Raw genomic sequence first — 23,373 nt, forward strand, 5'->3', positions numbered from 1 at the left:
TTAACTTTAATAAATAAATAAACAAACAACAAAACGAAAGTAAGCGGCAGTAGCTTCACAGCAGAATCCAGTGTGTATTTGCGCTCTGTTTTAGCAGTGCTGAACATTGTAGCCAATCAATTCTTGAATGCAACGGCCAATCAGAGGCGTTTGAGTGAGTCAGAATCTACTCACAGCTCAAAGCGAGTTTTTTGTTTAGTTAATAGCATAATTATTATTAGCATAATGAACAAACTTTTCTAGGCTTTTCTAAGGAGTTTTAAATAGTTAAGTGGCTTTTATATGTAGTCTGTTGATAACTATAGGTGGGGTTTAGCACTGAACCAAATACTAACATTAAGATTTGAGACATATGAAAGCACATTTCCACCATAATTTAAAAAATGTTAAAAAAAAAAAAGGTAATTACGACTTTTTTCTCACAATTCTGAATTTTTTTCTTAGAATTGTGAGATATAAACTTGCAAATGTGTGGTATAAAATTAGAAATGCGATACAAACTCACAATTCTGACTTTTTTTTGGTCAGAATTGTGAGTTTATTTCTGAGAATTGTGAAGTCAGAATTGTGAGTTTGTAATTTTTTCTATAAAACTTTGCAATTCTGACTTTTTTTTCCTCAGAATTGTGAGACATAAACTCGTAATTCTCAGAAATAAACTTAATTCTGAGAAATAATGTCGCAATTCTGAGAAGTTAGAACTGTGAGATATAAATTCACAATTGCGAGCTATACAGTCAAAATTGTGAGATATAAAGTCACAATTCTGACTTTTTTCTCAGAATTGTGTGATATAAACTCACAATTGCAAGAAATAAAGTCAAAATTGCAAGATAACTCAATTCTGAGAAATAAAGAACTACAACTTTATTTCTCAGAATTGCGAATTAATGTCTGACTTTATACTAACTTTAAAATTCTGACTTTATAACATGCAGCTGAGAAAAAAAAAGTCAGAATTGTGAGATGTAAACTTGTAATTGTGAGAAAAAAAAAGTCAGAATTGTGAGATTAAGAGGTCGCTGTTAACTTTCTTTATTTTTTATTCAGTGCCAGAAACAAGCTTAGAGACCCCTCAATTTGTCATTTGTAACGATAGAGTTGCTATTTAGTACATATAAACCACTGATGTCACATGGACTATTTTAATGATGTCCTTACTACCTTTCTTGGCCTTGAATGTGTCAGTTGCGTTGCTGTCTATGCAGGATCAGAAAGCTCTCGGATTTTATCAGAAATATCTTAATTTGTGTTCTGAAGATGTACGAAGGTCTTACAGGTTTGGAACGACATGAGGGTGAGTAATTAATGACAGAATTTTAATTTTTGGGTGTACTATCTCTTTAAGTTTTAAAGTACACAACAAATACATTTCTATGTAATTAACCACACTTCTTTTTCACAAGAGCCTTAAAAGTCCCATTTCAAGCTTGGCAACTCAGAATAAGACTGTAAAATGTTAGCGGTTATTCCTAATGTTAATGTAAGAAGCGGATCATTGCTGCCCACCAAGAAGCAATTCAACACAGTAGTGCATTGTATTACTCTGAGAACATCAATATCTAGCTACATAATGTGAAATGCAATCTTATGTCAGTTGCAACATCATCCAAATCAATAAAATGCGAGGTCAGCGGGTCTCCACTTCCACATGTGACAGTGAAACTGGGACATCCAAAAGAAAAGACTGAAGCATGCTGAGAGGGAACAAAAGAAAGCTTTTAGGGCTTGCTGATTCTGTAATGTTGTCTTGCAATGACCTCCCCACAAAATAGTAGCTACACACTGAGTCTATGCACAAGACAAGTCTTTTTCTTGTGTCTTTTTATCTGTTCGTAAAGATTGCTGCACCATAAATGCATTTTTACATCTCAGCCTATCGTTGTGTAATGTATAATCTATACTTGCATGTCACTAATCAAGTAAAAATAAAACTAAGTGTTATTAGTTGCTTTCTATGTCCATCATATTGTCTCATCCTGGCTAAGAGGAGATTTTGCTAAATAATCTTTTTAACTAATAAGTTGGTCTGAACAGTTGATAAGATGATGATTTAGTCAATAAATCCAATATTAGTGCTTTTTGTTTTATTTTATTTTATTTTATTTTATTTTATTTTATATTTTTACCAGCTATGATCTGTGGACCATGTTGTTAAGGTTAACTAAAATTATTACTATTAAAAAAGTTTTCATTAATTAAAAATAAAATAAATACACATATTTAAGGCTAAAAAAGAGAATTAGAAATGTTGCCTTGCTCACTGAAATAATATAAATTTAAGTTTAAAAATGATAAAAATTAAAACTGAAAAAAAATGTAAACAAAAATGTATGTTTTATTTTATTTTATTTTCTAATATCTGCTATGATCTGTGGACCGTGTTGTTAGGGTTAACTAAAATTATTACTATTTAGGTAGTTTTAATTACTTAAAATAAGAAAATTAAAAATGTTGCCTTGGCAACTGAAATAATTTAAGTTTAAGTTTAAAAATTGCTAAAAGTAAAACAGAAAAAAGTAAATAAAAACTTATAAAAAATATTTTTATTTTATTTTATTTTATTTTTTAATATCAGCCATGATCTGTGGACCATGTTGTTAAGGTTAACTAAAATTATTACCATTTAAATAGTTTTTATTAATTAAAAATATAATAAAATAAATATTTAAGCTTAAAAAAAAGAACATCAGAAATGTTGCCTTGGCAATTTAAATAAAATAAGTTTAAGTTTAAAAATCACTAAAAGTAAAACAGAAAAAAAGTAAATAAAAATATAAAAATATATGTATTTTATTTAGATTTATTTAGATTTGTTTTATTTTATCAGCCATGATCTGTGGACCTTGTTAAGGTTAACTAAAATTATTACTATTTAAATAGTTTTCATTAATTAAAAATGAAATATAAATATTTAAGCTTAAAAAAAATTAGAAATGTTGCTTTGGCAACCGAAATAAAAAGATAAAACATGTATAAAAATGTATGTGTAAAATCATCTATGAAATAATTTAAATTCTAAATGTAAACAAATTGAAACTGAAAATATACAGATAAAAGTTCCTTTAAAATACGAATAAATACTGTAATAGTATATAAATACCTCGCCTGCAATGCTGAGAAAGATTAGTGAGAAAAAAGGAAAATAACAACAGTAGTTGAGAAAAATACACCAATTAGAGGTGAGAAATTCGAGTGAGAAAACTAGCTCTTATTCAGTGGAAAATGGGTCAATTACACTGTAGTGGCAGAAGGGCAGCACCAATTTAGCTAGCTAGCTTCAGACGTAGGAATCCAGCGCTTCGTTAACTCTTCAACTTACTTGCAGACACACAAAAGAAGCAGTGATTCTGCATTTAAACCCTACAGCAGGTTTCTATTTCAATCTGCTTGGCTAATGTGACCGGTGCTCTGCTGCGTAAAAGCTTTTGACACAGATTTCATGGCCTCTTGCGGGGCTTTCAGACCAATTTCATGCTGTCAGTGAAACATTTCTGCCAGCTGAGAGCCGAGGATGTGTGCGGACTTCATTTACTTTGCCTCCTCCACTTGCATTTTACCCCAGCAACAGGGCTGGTGTGCGACAGCGTGGGTGTGCTACGCTACAGTCATATTTTAATTTGTGCTGCCGCTATGTTTGGCTCTAAACTATGCTGTGTGCTAGTTTGCGTACTCCGCAATCTTTGCCATCATCTGAGCATGATTTAGACGTCTCCCTGAGGGATTAAGAAGCTTCTAAACAGTCAATTCGACGTCACTGGCGTTCTAATCTAGCCACATTCCCAGCCGCACTCTGAAGACGAGCCCGCATGCTTAACTGAACCCAGTCAAAACATCATAACCCTGCTATCGAGAGCGGGAAAGCTGGCACCGAAGCCATAATGTCCACCGTAATCAGAGAGAACGTGTGGTGAACTGAACAATCCATGTTAACTTAAATGTATATCATGGAAAAGCAACGTTCAATTACGGAAGGATTTCGGGATTTCTTTTCTCGCAGATGAAAGGGGACCCATTATGCAAAAATCACTTTTATAAGGTGTTTGAACAGTTGTGTGGCCGCAGTGTGTGAAAACAACCAGCCTCTAATGGTAAAAAAAGCCACCCTTTCATTTTTTTTGCAATCCTAATAAATCATAAACAGTCTTTTTGGATACACAATTCCAGATTTCTCCCTACGTACACGTCATCCTCACTCATTTTTGATGAAGGTATAAAAATTTACCTGTAGAGTATTTTGAGCTAAAACTTCATATACACACTTTGGGACATCAAACGCTTATTTTAAATCTTGTAAAAAGCGCCATAATAGGTCACCCTCAACAAGCTTACCTGGTCAATTCTGTGAAATCAAAATCAATTCCTCAAAATAATGAATAGAATACTGCTGCGGATGAAAATGGGAGAATAACAATACACCAAGATTCTATTATTAACTCACACTTAAGTCACTCTAAATCTGTTTAAATTTATTTCTTTGTAGAAGAAAAATTATATTTTGAAGGATGATGGTAACCAAATGGGTCTTTATGAATTTAAATTAAAGTTAACTTAATTAATTAGTTATGAACAAATAATCTGATTAAAATATTTTAATGCAGTTAACACACTGGCCCCGTCCCTAGACCTATATGTCATCTTATATTTCATATAGTTGACTGTTGACAAATACAATGCAGGGCAACAACTCCATAAATGCCCAAAGTTACACTCTTAAAAGGTTCTTCACAGCAATGCCACAAAAAAACGATTTTTGGTTCCACAAAGAACCATTCACCATTAAACACAATATTACGCGTTTTTGCTCAGTTTTGCAGAGAACATTGCTTTAGTTTATTGTTTAGTTTCTGAATGAATTCGCATTTTGAACTAATCGTGTGAATCAATGAATCAAAGGCCCATTCATAGAGAGCCATTTACTTAATTCCTGAATGAATCAGCCATTTGAACGAATCATAAAGCCATTTATTGCCACCCACTGGCAGATTTAGTTTCTTATTTAGAGTATTTTTATATTAAAAAAATAAATAAAAACGATAACATTAAAAGGGACAGTTAAAACTTTCTAAAGACCGGTGTCTTTGTTCTCTCCACTTTAGACCTGATGTATTTGAGGCTTTTAGTAGTCCACAACTACTGAAAGAGCTTACAAACAGCAGAGACAAGAAATGCTAGATCCCATCCTGGCAGGATGTAAACATGCCGACGCCTGTCAAGACACCGCAGCCACTGAAGGAGTTTCTCAGCATGGATTTTACTCGATATCCAGGGGCGTTTAGACTCCTTGTGGAGAAAATCGAAGGAAAGGCATTTGGTTTAAGCCTATATATCTGCTTATATCCATCACCACCTGTAAGATCTTTTTGTAGCTGTAGCCATTGTTTCAATATTTGTTTTTGAGTTGTATATCGGTAAAAATAGTAATAGGCAGCACCACTGACCCAACGAGTGCAACCATTTGACGTAATCAAAATAATGGCGCCCCTATAATCCAAAATATGTATAAAATTATGTTTTTAAATAACGTAAATCTTTCATGGGTTTTCTACCACTATTTTAGTAAGAGACATCATTTAAGTTATATTAGGCCATACAAGTCTTAATACCCGAGGTTCCCCTTAATAAATGCTTTGGATCATATTGCGAGTGTTTCATCAGTGCAAATTAGTCCAAATTTTCTCCTACTTTGATACAAATTTCCTGTATTTCCTTGTTTTTAAACCTGGCTCTCCTTCCAAAAGTTAAATTCAACACCATGTAGTTTCCACTGAATATCTGGTTTTACTTAGATATGCCCAATTATGGAATTAAATTGCCGTGGATGCATGTCACGTTGATTCAATAGCAACTTTAGAGCATTTTAGTGCTATTTTAGTGTATGCTAGTGTTACTCATCTAAAATGTGGGACTGTGTGAGTGGCCCCGCAGTCATGACTTGGCTGTTTGTTGTGGTGTTTTGTGCTGAGGGCTGTAGGTCTGTTCGCTTCACAGCCAACAGCAGACGACAGCAGAGATTGAAGCGGTTCTCTGCTGTCTTAACAGTTGCATCTGTTAAGATAGTGGAGATTTGACCATCTGCCCTCATTACATCCGGAGAGCTCCTGGAAATGATGTAAACCATGGTACTCTGGTATAATTAGTCATGCATTTCTGAAGAGAACAGCTGCATGTGATATGTTAGCCTTAAAAAAAAAAATCCTTCTTCTAATAAACACTTTCTGCAATACAGCATCTCATTTGTCCTTGCATGGGAGCTATAGCCAGTCCAAGTTCACAAGAAATATAAAAGCTAAATGAAACTTGTATGAATATATAAAATGTGTCAACCAGCATTCAACATTCAAACTGCCCACATCAGCACCGTGACAGAAGCACAGCTGCAATTAGTTTCAGCTCCGCGACTATTTTTGCTTTGCATACAGAATTAAACTCAGCATAAAACGTTAAAATGTCTTTTACAATATTGGTTTTTAAGAGCAAAATTAAAATATTGGACCAACTTATTCACTGAGAACATCAGATGCCCATTTTCCACAAGTTGTTATGATTCTTTAGGGTTTTTATGAATTGTCTGCAAAATACTTTTAATAAAATTCCTCAACTGTCATGTAAAACATCACCTTTTTACCTTGTCAAAAACAGCTCTGTTCACAGCGACCTGTTTCGGTGCATGTCTCTTTAAATGATAATGAGCTACTACTAACTCCACCCCCTCTTCCATTTTTTGTGTATTCGGTGTCACGTTACCATTAAAAACAAAACTAACTCACTGCGTCCTCATGTTGGGAGAAAATGAAGACTCTTATGTTTACTTTTACATTCAAATACAAAACACCTGCATTGCTTACGAGACGTTGTCGCTACAGCAGCTCAAGTGCGGAGAAAATGGCGGACAGCATATAACTGGCTGAGGGTGGAAATATGTTTCTGCTGACCAACAGAAAACAGCTCCCATAAAATCCCATTTTTAACAGCACTTAATCTGCCGGAATCCAGATGATTTAGGCATAGCTGCAATTTGCCATCTGGGTTCCAATTAATTATCATTTGGATGCAAATGTGATCTCCGTCCTAATGTGAGGTTTCTCAGTAGTATCTTCTGATACGTTTGACGTATAACAGATCTAACAGTTTAGAAAAAGCGACTCACTGTTCTGGCAGTGGATTCCATCGAAGCCTATCGGACACTTGCAGACATATTGGCTGAAGACGTCTCCTCTTCTGGAGTTGGGGATAATCTCACAGAAGCCATCGTTTTTACAAGGGTTAGGGTTGCAGGGCCCTGAGAACAAAGGTCATGTGAAAAATGGATATGTTAACCTTTGCACTAAACTGTTTTTCTTCACATAAACGTAAGCCACTGATAAGACTGTTACCAATATCTGTCTCGTTGCAGATGGGTCCGGTGAATCCTTCGGCACAAATGCATTTAAAAGGCTCTTTTCCTTCTTCTGTCACACAGGTTCCGCCGTTCAAGCACACATTAACTTCACAGTAGTCAGCTGAGAAAAGACAAAGATAGTGGATTTGATATTACATCCATTATTAAGTTTTAATAAAACTCACTGGAGCTCATTCATTAAACATGAACAGATACAGCTGAGGTCAGATACACTTGGTAGAATCTGCAAAATGTTCATTATTTTATAAAAATAAGAGGGATCATACAAAATTCATGTTATTTTTTAATTTAGTACTGATATTTCACATAAAAGAAAAAACAATAGTTGAATTTATAAAAATGACCCTGTCCAAAAGTTTACATAGACTTGATTCTTAATACCGTGTTGTTACCTGAATGATCCACAGTTTTTTTTGTTTTTTTTTTTGTTTGTGAGTCCCTTGTTTGTCCTGAACAGTTAAACTGCCTGCTGTTGTTCATCCTTCAGGTCCCTCAAATTCTTTGGTTTTTCAGCATTTTTGTGTATTTGAACCCTTTCCAAGAATGACTGTATGATTTTGAGATCCATCTTTTCACACTGAGGACAACTGAGGGACTCATATGCAACTATTACAGAAGATTAAAATGCTTACTGATGCTTCAAAAAGAACTGCCTTTGAAAAATCAATGTATAAAGAGCTGTGGGGGGTGAAAACTTTTTGATTTTAAATGTAACTTATTTTGTCTTCTGGGAAACATATAAATACCTTCTGTAGCTTCTGAAGGGCAGTACTAAATAAAAAAAATATTTATATGATATTTAGTTAAAATCTGAAAAAAGTACTCATTTTCATTCTGATCAAAAGTTTTCACCCCCTTAAACTTTTGAATGAGTTAATTTTTATAAATTCAACTTAATTTCTCTTGTGGACTATATGTAAACATCTTTTATGTGAAATACCTTATTCAGGTCAGTAATAAATAAACAATAACATTCATTTTGTATGATCCCTCTTATTTTGGTAAAATAATTAACATTTTGCAGTATATACTTGTATATATACTACCCATATTAATGGTCATATTCAAATCCATGCAACTTTACGAAGGATTACAGAGAAATTATTCATCTTTTGTTTCATGAAAAATGCTCATTTGGGTTTCATTCAGTGCCATTTAATTCATTTTCTGATGGGACGCTTTGTATTTCTGTTTCTTTTGAAAAGGGAAGTGAAAAAGACAGTGGGTTCACTGTTTGGTCATGTTTTTATTAGGGATGGACAAAGTGGACACAACCCAAATTGCTGACAAGGCTGCAGCATTACAGAAAAAAATAGATGTTTCTAGAAGTGTCTTTGCAGTCCTGTGGTCTACAGAAAAATTGTGAAGGTCAGGGATGTTTACGTGGGACAGGAATGAACTGAGGAAAAAAGTATTGAAAAGGACTTGGAAAATTAAATGCAATGTTTAATAAATTGAGCAAAGAACCTCCTAAAGGATCAAAATAAATAAAAAGAGAAGGAAAGAAAAAAACAGTATACAGGTTTTTGCTGTACTAAGCTAAAGAAACTGCACCTCTTACAATTTTATGTATATCCTAAAATGGAAACCAAAAAAACAAAAACATCCAGCTTCAATTTTTAGAGGTGTAACTATCTTTAACTGTTAATTTTAGCCTTACACACATAAGCCTTGAATTTGCGGCGTTACAACTTTCTAGAGTCTGTGCTGGCTTCCCACAACTCCGTGTAAATGACACCTCCGTGAGAGACTTCCTGCGCATCGTTGTGTCCTCCCCTGGCGCAGATCCAAAATACCACAACGGAGACACTCAGCAGAGTTTATTCGAGGTGAACCGCACTCGAAATGATAATTAGCCCACGTTTCATGCAGCTCCACTACAGGTTTCAACCGTGTGAACTTGTTTCAAACCAAGACATCATTTGGCGAACAGTCTCCTCTAATTGTGACAAAAGGCAACTGCCTTCACGCTCGGGGTGGAAGCTTCTGGGATAACGATAAAGCCCCGGCCTGCATAAACAAAAACCTTCTTATCCAAACGATTGGAATGGAATGCATCCTCCTTTTCACGCAATACCAGAAGACTGAAAGCACGATTCCTTTCAATCTTTTCAAGGAAACTAATTTTAGTTCCTGGAAAAAAAATCACTTGGAATTGCCTTTGATAAAACACGCCAACTGTTCAGCAGCTCAGATCAACCCATCCATCACAGATAAGCACAGAAAACTCCATGGGGAATAGAAACTGTCTATGGATAGCCTGAAGGATTCGTAGTCAACAAGTTCTTCTTGCTAAAGAGTTATGACAAAATTGACAGAGGAAGTTGGGGAACTGAAAGCAATTCATTGCGGCTTAATAACTTTAAACACAACTCATTGCTAGTCACAATTCTGCTTTTGTGTCCATAGAAATGGATCTCTGAACAGAAACCGTTACTGTCCATTTGCATGGAATGTCTTTGCTGTTTTTTTGAGGGGTGCTAGGCATGTTTTGTGGGCAAACTCTTGTATCTAACAGGATAAATTACCAAAAATGAAAATTGTGCCATCATTTATTCACGAAAACCATGGGATTTTCTGTGGAACACATAGTAAGATGTTTTGCATAATGTTCAAGCTGCTGTTTTCCATACAATGAAAGTAAAAGAAACAATTACCATTTTTATTTGAATCTATTTTAAATGTATTACATTACTGCATTAACTACCACTTTAAAACATGAATTAAATAAATAGTTTTTTAGGACTGCCCCCTAAGAGTCGACTTGGCTTGGTCAACCAAAATTATATTAGTCGCTTAGTCGCAAAAAAAAAAAAAAATTCCACACAAAGTGGCGAATGGTTAACGACTGCTCCGTCTCATTAACGACTAAATGTGGTAATATAATTCATCAGGCGGGACATCCAAATGCTCACCTATCATTCACCTCATATATGGCTTTTCATTTCAAATATGTATGTAGTAGCAACTTTACATGGCTGCTCAAATCTAATGTTAACCTAGAAAAATGTGCGCTATTCAAGTGTCTGTGCGGAGTGTGGAATCTGAACAGTAGTACGCTTACTACATGACAGATAAAGGCGCCGCTGCAGTCACTTACTCTTAAAATACTTTGTAATTTTTGGTCATACAGATAAAAGTAATACACCTTTCGAATCTGTAAAGACTCTACGTTTATTTGTGTGCACTCACAACAACAACAAAACATTGTGCTTTTGTAAAATAATGAAAGCAAACAGGATGCGCTTTCTGCCATCTCGGTCTCTGTGAACTTGAGCATGAAACTTCAAAACTCTGCTTATACTTGCCTTACAGGCATGAAAAATATAGGCTATCTATAGAGAGTGAAATGCCTTACTTTTAAATGAACCAATTCAAACAGAAAACAAATATTCTTAGATTATATAACCGTATTGTCACGTTCGTGTGTGGAGGAAGACGTAGGACGACGAAATATAACAAAAGAGCTTTAATATAATGCAAAAAAAGGCACATCAAGACAGGAACAGCAGGGAAACACACACTAACATAACGTTAAGCTTGGACAATAACCACTGAACTGAATACTAATAAAAGGGTGCTAATGATACAAAGGTGAGAGTGATTAACTAATAATGACTAGACAAAGACAGGAACAAGAAAAACCATATGAGGACACAAGAGGGAGAAACCAATCTAAACAGTCCACAGGGGTGTGACACGTATGAAATATGTAAGCAAATCCACTACTGCGGAGATGACGAATCAGTGTCGCCGACTTCATCTCTCAAGTCGAAAACAAAGCAAGCACTAGTTTATCAATAGGTTATTAAAACGTTAATGCAGCCTCCTTGCTGTTTTTCCCTATAACATTCATAATTATTATATCTGCCGGTGTGCTATGGCAAACTTTTTTTGTGTGCACTTAAGTGCTTATTAGGCTATGTAGGCAATTAGGCTCATTATTAAGGCTCATTATTATGATTTATATGGTTTATTAAACGTGTGACTAATAGTCGACTAATGCTTAAAATAAACGACTACTGTTCGACCAGAAAAACCTTTAGGTGAGGGCAGTCCTAATAGTTTTAAATGTGTAATATTTTCCCCTTTTTTTATTGTTATATTTAACTACATGAGTTAAAACATGAGTTTTAACAATTTTAAAATGTCTTTCATTTGTCAGCGTAAAAATAATTGATCAATAATTGAAATCAATTGATATTTCTGTTTACATTTTTCAATTTAGCATTTATTTATTGTTTTATTTTTAAAGGATTAGTTCACTACAGAATTTAAAATTCCTAATAATTTAACCATGCCATTTAAGATGTGCATGTCTGTCTTTCTTCAGTTGAAAAGAAATCAAGGTTTTTGAGGAAAACATTCCAGGATATTTCTCCATATAGTGGACTTCAATGGTGGCCAATGGTTGAAGGTCCAAACTGCAGTTTCAATGCAGCTTCAAAGGGCTCTACACGATCCCATCCGAGGAATAAGGGTCTTATCTAGCAAAATGATCTGTAATTTTCTAAAAAATAAAACAAAGTATACAGACAAAGAACAAACCACTCGTGATCTTTTCATCATGATTACACAGTATATAAATGTGTATTTTTTTTTTTAAATATATATAAATGTGTATTTTTTTTTTTTTTTTAAGAAAATGACCAATCGTTTCGATGAATGAGACCCATATTTCTCGGCTGGGATCGTGTAGACCCCTTTGAAGCTGCACTGAAACTGCAATTTGGACCTTCAACCCATTGGTCACCACTTAAGTCCACTATATGGAGAAAAATCCTGGAATGTTTTCCTCAAAAACCTTAATTTCTTCTCGACTGAAGAAAGAAAGACATGAACATCTTGGATGACATGGGGGTGAGTAAATCGTCAGGAAATTTTCATTCAGGAGTGAGCTTGTTCTTTAAGTAGCACTCCTAGTTCTCTAACCAGCATTCACTTTCATTGTAAGGAAAAGAGCAGCATGAACTCTTTTGTGAAAAAAAGAGGTTCCTGAGATTCTGTGTATGAAAACTAAAAAGTACAGATAATATTTCATGTCTAGGAATCCATCATCTAACATGTACCAGCTATACTTAACCTAGTTTAACTTAACTGTCAGAGAACTCAGTGTGGGCCTAATACGTTCTGGAAGGCCATTAGACAGAACTGAACACATCAGCTGAACGCAAAGCTGTTTGATGAAGTGAAACATTTGATCAGCGTCTCATCAGCTGAGCTGGCCTTTTGATCAGCAAAAGCTCTGAAATGAGAGTGAGAGCAGATTATTCCCCACAGGCTTTCGGATAGACGGTTTTAGGCACTATAGTATGTCACATGGTCTTTCTCGGAGTTAAACGTGTATAGGCAGGCAACTGTGGGAGTGTTCGCTGCTCTCTCACAAATGAGGCACGCAAACAGGGACAAAGAAAGCAGAAATGGAGTTGGGCCAGGTGACTGTGACCCTGAAAAAACAAGCGGGCAGTGCTTGGCCAACTCGGAAAATGAGTAATAACCAACATGTTATTGACCCAATCCCAGTATGGTCAAAACACTGTTATTGTGACTGCACTGATATTAAAAATGTGAAGGCTTAAAGGGACAGACCTAAAAATAAGAACTTTGGCATGACTCTGTGGCACCAATGGCTGACCTCTTACAATGGTGACACCAGTGGCACAGAAATTACAAACTCCAGCTTTAAATTTTAGAACAAACAGTCTAATAACAAACATTTTATGTGCTACTATTATGGTTGTGGTTTGCCAGAAAAATACTAAATTTTTAACTAAACAAACCAAAATGAACAGTTCAAAACTGAAAATAACAGAACAGTTCAGAACCATAAAACCACTAGCTACTACATTTCATACATCTGGGATGTCACTTGAGTCATTTAAAACAGAAGCATGACCTGATCTGCAATCCTATGAGTACAGCAATTATATAATAACTAATAGCGCTTCAAAAGTAGGGAAGGGCTTTTGAAATGAGTCATCGGCATGAGGAGTCATTCAGCTACAATCTGCTGAGCGGATCACGCACACTTGGCCAACAAAAGAGCCCTTGACTGTCGTATTAGGAACAGGTGCAAAACAAAAACAACAGACTGGAGGACAACCAAAACACTGCACACGTGCATGTGAGAGCATGCAACGCAACACCACACCTACATGCTGAATCCCAGGTTGATTCATGAAATGATAGGAAATGCAACTGTACTAAGTATGAAGTGCACTCTGTGTTTATGGGCTAAATACGTTTATAGGATTGAAACTGGTAATTTGGTGACAATGTAAAGTCTTAATATGGTTATATATAGGAAATCAACTTTTTAAGAGTTTATTTTATTTTATTTTAAGAGTTTATTTCTCCCCAAAAAAAGAGCATTTATTGAAGATACAATTGAGGTGAAGTTTACATCCTCCTTTTAGAAGCATTAAAAATGTGATTATTTTACCAAAATGAGATGGATCATATAAAATGCACATTACTGTTTATTTAGTACTGACCTGAATAAGATATTTCACCTAAAAGATGTTTACATATAGTCCACAAGAGAAAATAATAGTTGAATTTATATAAATGACCCGGGTTCAAAAGTTTACATCCCCTTGATTCTTAATACTGTGTTGTTACCTGAATAATCCAAATTAAGAGACGGGGGTGTGAAAACTTTTGAACAGAATGGAATTACATTCACAGTACATGGTACATTTTTCTTATTTTGCCTAAATATCATATTTTTTCATTTAGTACTGCCCTTCAGAGCCTACAGAAGATATTTTCATGTTTCCCAGAAGACAAAATAAGTTACATTTACCCTGATGTTCAAATTAAAAAACTTTACACCCCCGGCTCTTAATGCATGGTTTTTCTTTCTGGGGCATCAGTGAGCGTTTGAACCTTCTGTAATAGTTGACTGACAGTTTAACTCAGAGGTCCCCAACCACCGGGTCGCGACCCACTACCGGGCCGTGGAAGAATTTATACCGGGTCACAAGAACATCGTGGGGAAAATCTGTATAGATATTTGTATAGACCCCACCGTTCGGCATGTGAAAAGGAGAAATGAAACGGAACTCAATTCGTTACTTGCGCTCTGTTCTTGCACTCACCCAAAGCACAAGCATACAGCACAAGCATACAGACTTGATTCCTCTTTCATGTCTCCCTGCATTTAAGATACATACGCATGTGAGTTTGCGGTTACGTTGCAATATTGGAAATATTTCTGTGTTAAACCTCGAAGGCGAGTCAATGGATATCACACAAGAAACGTGAAAACACTGAGCATTAGTTATGCCAGTGAACGTCTTAACTTCAGTCAATTCACTATACAGAAAGTTTTCGAATGCTGCATTAACTGCGCATATTCTCTCAGAGACGACAGGAGACGAATCTACTTCAACATATGCCGATAACAATGTATAATATTCTTGGTCCACGAGAATATTTTTAAACCGTAACCGGTCTGTGGAGAAAAAAAGTTGGAGACCCCTAGTTTAACCAAGTCCCTCAGTTGTCCTCAGTGTGAAAAGATTCGTCTCAAAATCATACAGTCATTGTTGGAAAGGGTTCAAATACACAAAAATGCTGGAAAACCAAAGAATTTGTGGGACCTGCAGGATTTTTCTGAACAACAGCAGGCAGTTTAACTGTTCAGGACAAACAAGGGACTCATGAACAACTCATCATAAATCACTAAACAAAAAAAACACAGCTGTGGATCATTCAGGTTACAACACAGTGTTAAGAATCAAGTGTATGTAAACTGTTGAACTGTCATTTTTATAAACTCAACTTACTTTCTCTTGTGGACTATATATAAATATCTTTTGTGAAATATCTTATTCAGGTCAGTACTAAATAAACTATAACATGCATTTTGTATGATCCCTCTTATTTTGGTAAAATAATTAAATTTTTAATGATTATGAAAGGGAGATGTAAACTTTTGACCTAAACTGACAAAAATTATTTTCACGTTATGGACAGTGTTACATTTCTAGGGCTGTTAAAAGATTAATTGCAATTAATCGCATCCAAAATAAAAGATTAAGTTTACATACTATTTGTGTGTGTACTATTTATATATTTATTATGTCTATATAAATACACACACACACAAATGTATATATTAAGGGTAATTATTTTAGATTTATATATATAATATTTATCAAAATTTTACAGTATAAATAGATATACATATATGTATTTTTTAAATATATACATGTATGTGTGTGTATTTATATATACATAATAAATATACACAGTACACACACATATAGTATGTAAACAAACTTTTATTTTGGATGCTATTAATCGTTTGTTTAATCGTTTAATTTAAAAAAAATCTTTAAAATGCCACAAGTGTATTACAAACATCAGAAAATTTAAAGATTTAAATTTTACAGTACACGACAGCACAAAACAGCGTACTTTGACTCTAATAAAAACTCCAACATTATAAGTCGGCTAAAAATGAACAATTTAAGAAAAAAAAAATGGGAAAAACGTGTCGAAGACTGACACAAAAGAGAAGAAATTCTTGAATAAAGTCATTATTTTTGTTTTCTTTGCAGACTAAAAGTATTCTCGTAGCTTCATAACATTACATTTGAACCACTGATATCACATGGACTATTTTGACTATGTCCTTGCTACCTTTTCTGGGCCTTGAACATGGTAGTTGCATTGCTGTCTGTGCAAGGTCAGAAAGTTCTCGGATTTCACTAAAAATATCTTAATATGTGTTCTGAAAATGAATGAAGGTCTTGAAGATTTAGAACGACTTGAGGGTGAGTAATTAATGACAGAATTTTCATTTTTGGGTGAACTATCCCTTTAATACTTAACACTAATAAAATATGTATACAACATCCAAGTAATGTAACAGAACATTTTAAGTTGTTAAAAATAGGTGCTGATTTATGTTACAACCTTTGTGTATATTTAGACTCCTAAAGTGTCAACCTTTTAAGACTACCATGGAATTTACTTTACAGCTTACGGCTTCACACTTTCCACTAAAGATGTGCTAGATTTGTATCACATTATTGCTGGTGTGAATATGCATGTGTGTAGGTGTGTGTAAATGTTCAGTGTGTTTTCTCAGCTATGTGGTCATTCGCACATCATTTAGGATGCCTTCAGACGGCCCTGGGGAACTCGGTGTTCCAAACCTCACATTCCTACGTCACTGAATCCCACGTTAAAACTCCTAGAACAGCTCAAAGCATTGAGCCATGCTCTTAATGACCAAGCAAATGATCCATAAAGATATGGTCTGCAGACAAGAAACGCACTGTTGTTGGACCGCTAAACAGCTTTTTTGTAAACTGCCAGAAAGCTTGCATCTTCAGGTAAGATTTCTGTAAACTAAAAGCACTTCTCCAGAACACCACAGCCATCTGTGCTTAAAAATAACCTACAATGACTAAAAATACACTCTGACGTACAGAGAAAACAGCCATTCTCTAAGGCAACGCAAATAGGCTCATAATTAATCATACTTGGAAATGCTATAATGCGAAGCATAATATTTTGGCATGTTTTACAGATTCAAAATGGACTTGAATCCAAAATCTGGTAACAAAAGTTTCCTGACAAGTGTTGGAATATGCGATTTTAAAAATTCAATGCAGCAGATTGGAAAATGGAGCATGAGACCAAGATGGAGCGAAATGAGAAATGCCATGTTGCGCTGCCTATGAATGAAACATTGATTAGGGCTTATTGAAAATTAATCACAGGAGAAGCAGCCCTCATTGGACTGCTATTAAGAGTGGAGTCAGGACAAATGAGCCCATCCCCAGAGGGGAAGACCCTGCTGCCAGATGGCACGGGCCACGCGACAGCTTTTGAACGGCTCGCAAACACATTCTTGCAAAAAAGAGCGAGTGAAAAGCAGGAGGCTGTGTGGTCGCTATAATTAGCGTACTCTCCCGTCAGCTGACCTGAGAGGCCTGGGTTGTGTTTTTTGTTTTTATTTTGCATTGATAGACATCCTTATTTGCTGATTTTAAGCAGTTTTTATTAACTAAGGCAAGATTTTGATGCAGCTTGAAAGTGCAGCTTCCATCCAAAGCTGTTTACCTTCTCAACCTGATAAGTGAGACAAACAATTCTCAACTTTTAAAGGGCTAATCCACTCAAAAATGAAAATTTTCGTCATGTTGTTTCAAACCGGTACAGTTTCTTTTCTTCCGTCAAACACGGAAGCAGGATGTTGATGCTGTCCTCTTGCATACATTACCACTGAATGGTAACCAGCAGCTGTCAATCTCCAGAATCCACCTAAAAGTGTCCTAAAATAGTCCATACGACTACATTCCAAGTCTTTCGAAGCCACATTATAGATTTGTGTAAGAAACGGACGTATATTCAAGTCATTATTTAATGAAAATCTTCTTTGTAGATTTCAGATCTCATTATTGTATTTGAATATGTGACCTTGGACCACAAAACCAGTCACAAGTCGCACTGGTATATTTGTAGCAAAAGTCAAAACTATCATTTTTTTCTTTTATGCCAAAAATCATTAGGATATAAGTAAACATCATGTTCCATGAAGATATTTTGTCAATTTTCTACCATAAATATATCAAAATTTACATTTTGATTAGTAATATGCATTGCTAAGATCTTCATCTGGACAACTTTAAAGGCAATTTTCTTGATATTTAGAATTATTTGCACCCTCGGATTCCAGATTTCAAATACTGTCATATCCTAACAAACCATACATCAACAGAAAGCTTATTTAATCAGCTTTCAGATTATGTAAAATATGTTACTTCTATATTACATAATAGATCCCTTAGTACTAATGATGTTTGGCATCTTTGACATCAAACCTGGTGTGACACATTTTTTACCACATTTGAATATCCAAATTTGAATGAGATTTGTAAGCTGTGCAGAGAAGCTTATCAGTCTTTTTTCTACTAGCGCACATGTCACACCACTTTTACAGTGCTCTTTGTCCTGGTCACCATTCACTTTCATTCAGTAGAAAAGAGCAGCTGCTAAACATCTGGCTTTGAGTTTCACGGTAGACAAAAATAACACAGGCGTTGGAAAGACGCCTATTGAAGATAAGTAAATGATGAGTAAAGTTCTCTTTTCTGAATGAACTTTTTGTTTAACTGCATCTCGGCACCACAGAGCACCAATTTCATCACTTCAAAGTGTGAATGAAGAAGATCAAGGAGGTGACAACTGAACCATTTGAAAATGCTTTGACATGGAAAACTCAAGTAGTAACATTACGCAACTCTACAGGAAAGAGGATGAATTTTCCAAAACTTTACATAAACCTGTCCTTCTGCAGTGGTCATTAGTGGCAGGAAGTGCTCTGGCACCATTGGGTTCCACTGTATATTAAAGTGGCCACATTCATTGGAAGTGACTCAGTGATTTGGTCACTTGAGCCACACCTACGGACTGGAGCCAGATCATGGCCTTAGGCTCAACGGCAAATTGGGAAGTGCATTCTTAAACAAGTAACAACATCCGTGAAGGCTAAAAATGAGTAATATTGCCAATCAAACAAACTACGGAAATCTAGACATTTAAAAACAACACTTTTGAAGCCATCTCTCTATGTCTGTTCAGGGTACATAGAGGAAATTAATTTAGACATGCTGTCAAAAGATTTTTGAGGAATAAAACTGGTGCTCAAGTGGTCTTCCATATCTGACCATGCAGCTATAAAAGTCAGTCCAAGCTTATAGGTCACTGGTAATGGACTGAAATCAGGACATGATGTTTTGTATACACTAGTGTGATAACAAAAGGACAAAGCAGAGAGCCCAAGGCGTTAAACGCAAGCACAGACACGAATAATACACATTTTGGTCAAGACAGACATCAGCTAGATGACCACAGGGACTTTTCATAAAGTGACTTGAGAGAATGGACACTAAATATCATTCATTCATTACTAAATGTATGAAAGTCATACATTACACACAAAAAAATGTTAAGAAGCTACATTTAAAACGCCAAGACACCAAACTAATAGAGACCGTAGAGTTTAACTTGCTTTGTTTATAAATGTAACGTTAGTTTGCCATGTTGTTTCTATAGCACTCAACGCACAGACGAAAACAAAAACACTTACCGCTTGCAGTGGGGATTGAAACAGCAAGAAGACACGCCGCAAAAAGTGGCAAACTAACAAACAAGCTTGAGAAAGTTCTCATGATGGCGAATAGCAGTTCTTCGGTGAACTTCTCGTCGGTCTCAGGAGTCGTTCAGTGTGAATCCGTTCGCCGTTATGACTACGGGCAAGATTAGAGGCGAGTGAGGGACAATATGTGCGCTCCCACGTGTATCTCTGCTCTTAGCCAATTACATGCTGTTTTTAAAATGTGGCCCCGCCCATGACCCCGCCCCTAGGGTAGTTATTAGGGCGAATAACGGAGCGCTGCTTGATTGACATGATACAGTAAACAAAACAGCTCGGTTTACAGAACGAGAAAACATTGGGTGGTTTCAGGCGTTTTGCTGTGTTAACACGGAAAACGTAAAATATTTACTTAACCTTATGTCGTTTCAAACCTATGGGCTGTAACTTATTTCTTCTGTGGAACACATACAAAAAAAAGAACCAACAGAGAACGTTCCCAAAACCTTATTTTCAGATTCCAAACACCAAACGGGAACAAATAAGAACGTTTGGGGAACGTTCTGTGTTTATGAAAGTGAATGAGGCTTTCTGATCCACCATATGAATAACAAAGGTGGGGTGAATAAACTATGAATCCCTTTAAGATATTAAAAGGAGCTGATTTTTCTGAATGCATCATTAAGTGTTTATTTAAACATCGACTAGGCCTAACTTGCTGTTAAATTATGCAACGTTTTTTTTTCTCATAACAGTAAGCGGGATAAAGCGGATTGTTGTGACATAAACAAATGCTGCATTCATGCAGAAGCACAACTGGGCTTTTAAAGGTCAATGTAGTGGGTGTGTTGCTGTAGCTAAGATGCATTTATGCATGCAGGTCGATGTAAAGTGTGGGTGTTGGTCAATTGGTGATCACCGTGCATCATGCTTTTCTTTTCTTTTGTGCTCTTGTGTATCTGCAGAGCAATGCAAAGCTGGAAGATAAACTGGAAGATACAGTAAATAAGAAATATGGAAAGAGAAATAATATTAGTTAACTCCTAATTTCAAAGGACTTTTCAAAGTCAAAACGTTTAAGGAGAATTGTTCATGCACCACCAGATTCCATTTTATGCATAATGAAAAATAGCTTATTAATGTCTCTCTTGGCTCTGTTGCTGGGGCCCCTAAGAGCTCGTGTCTAAATGCTCCGCTACAGACACTTTAGCCAGTCCCACTTGATTTGATTGAATATAAAGTGAGGTTGATTTTCCTCCAGCGGAGCCACTAATCTCTAATAACATAATGGATGTCGGCTGTGGGGAAATCGTGGAGCTGGATTTTAAACATCAGACGTTTAGGATCCTGGTCGTCTCACTAAACATTCATCTTATTTAGCGTCACTTAGAGTGACTAACTGGGTTTCATTTATGGCACTTACGGGAAATAATACAATCATTTATAAGTGGGATCAAACCAGATTACAGAGTGCATTTGCTTGGAATTTGCCGTGTAATTGCTATATTGAGTCTTCGACATGTTCTTGGACTGCTGCTCCACTGCTGTTGTCACTTTTGCATCTGCTCTCTCCAATTCTCTGAATTTCTGTGAGAACATACCACTCTGACGAAAGCACTTGTAATACATGGAAACTGTAAACAACTTGCTCAAGACATGACATGGTGCGTGTTTTCAGTTGCATCCTGCCATCTTGTGGAAATTAGCAATCAGCACACTGTTCACATTCTATCTGTCTATCTATCTATCTATCTATCTATAAATTTATATGCAATAAACTGTATCATTATTTATCATATTTATCATTGGATAATGTTATTTTGTTTTTTGTTAATTAATTAATTATTTACTGATTTATTTATATTTAGTATATGCATTTTTTCTCTGTTTTAAGCATTATGTTGTGGGTGGTTAAAATGAATTTATGTGCAACATAAATGTGCAGCAAAGATGTTATAATAACATTATCATTTAATTTCATTTAGGAAAATCTTGTTTGTTTGTTTGTTTGTTTATTATAGTGCTGTCAAATTGATTAATCGCGATTAATCACATCCAAAATAACTGCATTTACATAATATGTGTGTGTGTGTGTGTGTGTGTGTACTGAGTACATGGATATATAAATATACATACATACATGTATATATTTAAGAAATATGTAAAATATTAATATTAGTGCTGTCAAACCATTAATCACATCTAAAATAAAAGTTTTTGTTTACATAACATATAGTATAATATTTATATATAATAATAAATACTTATATAAATGTAAAAATATTAATGCAAATACATGTAAATATTTTCAAAATATACGCTGTATGTGTGTGTATTTATATATGCATATTAAATAAATAAAGTATACACACATATATTATGTAAAAAAAACTTTTATTTTGGGTGCGATTAATCGCGATTAATCATTTGACAACACTAAATTTATAATAGAAATCATATTAAAATAATTTTATATGATGTATATTATATATAAATATAAATTAGTGCTGTCAAACGATTAGTCACATCCAAAATAAAAGTGTTTTGTTTACATAATGTACTGTGTACATTTATTATGTATACTATGTTTATTATATATATATATATTTAAGAAAAATGTTATGTTTATATATTAAAAATATTTAGACATAATATCAATTATATAAATATAAATATATACATGTAAATGCATGTAAATATTTTCAAAATATATACTGTATGTATTTATATATACATAAATAAACACAGCAAACACATTTATATATAATAATAAATACTTATATAAATGTAAAAATATACATGCAAATACATGTAAATATTTTCAAAATATACGCTGTATGTGTGTGTATTTATATATGCATATTAAATAAATAAAGTATACACACATATATTTTGTAAACAAAACTTTTATTTTGGATGTGATTAATCACGATTAATCCTTTAACAGCACTACATTTATAATTAAAATCATATTAAAATATTTTTTAATGATGTAAATTATATATAAATAAAAATGAGTGCTGTCAAACGATTAATCACAATTAATCACATCCCAAATGAAAGTTTTTGTTTATATAATATGTGTGTGTATTGTGTATATTTATTATGTATATATAAATACACACACAAGCGTGTATATATTTAAGAAAAATACGTTATGTTTATATATATGTTTATATATTAAAAATATTTATTAGGGCTGTCAAACGATGAATCGCATACAAAATATAAAAACTTTAAACAAACTTTTTTTGGATGCAATTAATCGGTTTGACGCAACTTATGTAGGTTTGTTTATTTATTTATTTGCTTTTTACTTTAAGCAATTAGGGAGATATAATTGAATTATATGTAACAAACCAACATGCTCTGTAAAGATGTTAAAAGGATTAACATTATTTATCTATCACTGAATTATGTGAATATCATTCTGTTTTGTTGGAACAATGCAAAACAATGGAGATGGATGCTGATCACGTTTCTTCATTTCCAGTTAAATGTTTACTCGAGACCTTGCTTTTAGCGACTTACGACTGTACAATTACATATTAAAACTTTTTTTGTTTTAACTTTCACTTGTATATTCGTATATTTTTGGCCCAATATTTTGACTTCTCCTTTAGTAAAACATTTAGCGCAGTACCCATACTTAAGCTTAAGCCTAATTTCTTTGTACTTTTTGTTCACTTCAGGTAACAGCTATTGAATGACAGTGAAGTTGACGCTATTGTAATTCTAGCGGACAATGATAGTGCTGGAACCAAATGAATATCAATGGCACTGTAGACGCGCCGGATCTGACGTCATCGTGACGCTGCTCCAATCAGAAGCCCCGAATGAAGACGCGCTCCAGTTG

General features: G+C 34.6%; 1 protein-coding gene across 2 annotated transcripts in view; it reads right to left on the minus strand.

Moving 5' to 3' along the window:
• mfge8b (milk fat globule EGF and factor V/VIII domain containing b) overlaps positions 1 to 19,706 on the minus strand; it is a 31,302-nt gene extending 11,596 nt beyond the window's left edge. For both annotated transcript variants that reach the window (XM_051099775.1, XM_051099774.1), the window contains exons 1-3: positions 19,512 to 19,706; positions 7,377 to 7,502; positions 7,151 to 7,282 (exon numbers count right to left, since the gene is read on the minus strand). In XM_051099775.1, the coding sequence (XP_050955732.1) occupies positions 7,151 to 7,282; positions 7,377 to 7,502; positions 19,512 to 19,593 (340 nt within the window). In that variant the 5' untranslated portion in view covers positions 19,594 to 19,706. The remainder of the gene's footprint in view (positions 1 to 7,150; positions 7,283 to 7,376; positions 7,503 to 19,511) is intronic.
• Positions 19,707 to 23,373: the final 3,667 nt, after the last annotated feature.

The sequence above is a fragment of the Labeo rohita genome, chromosome 25 (assembly GCF_022985175.1).
Source record: "Labeo rohita strain BAU-BD-2019 chromosome 25, IGBB_LRoh.1.0, whole genome shotgun sequence".
Classification (NCBI taxonomy): Eukaryota; Metazoa; Chordata; class Actinopteri; order Cypriniformes; family Cyprinidae; genus Labeo; species Labeo rohita.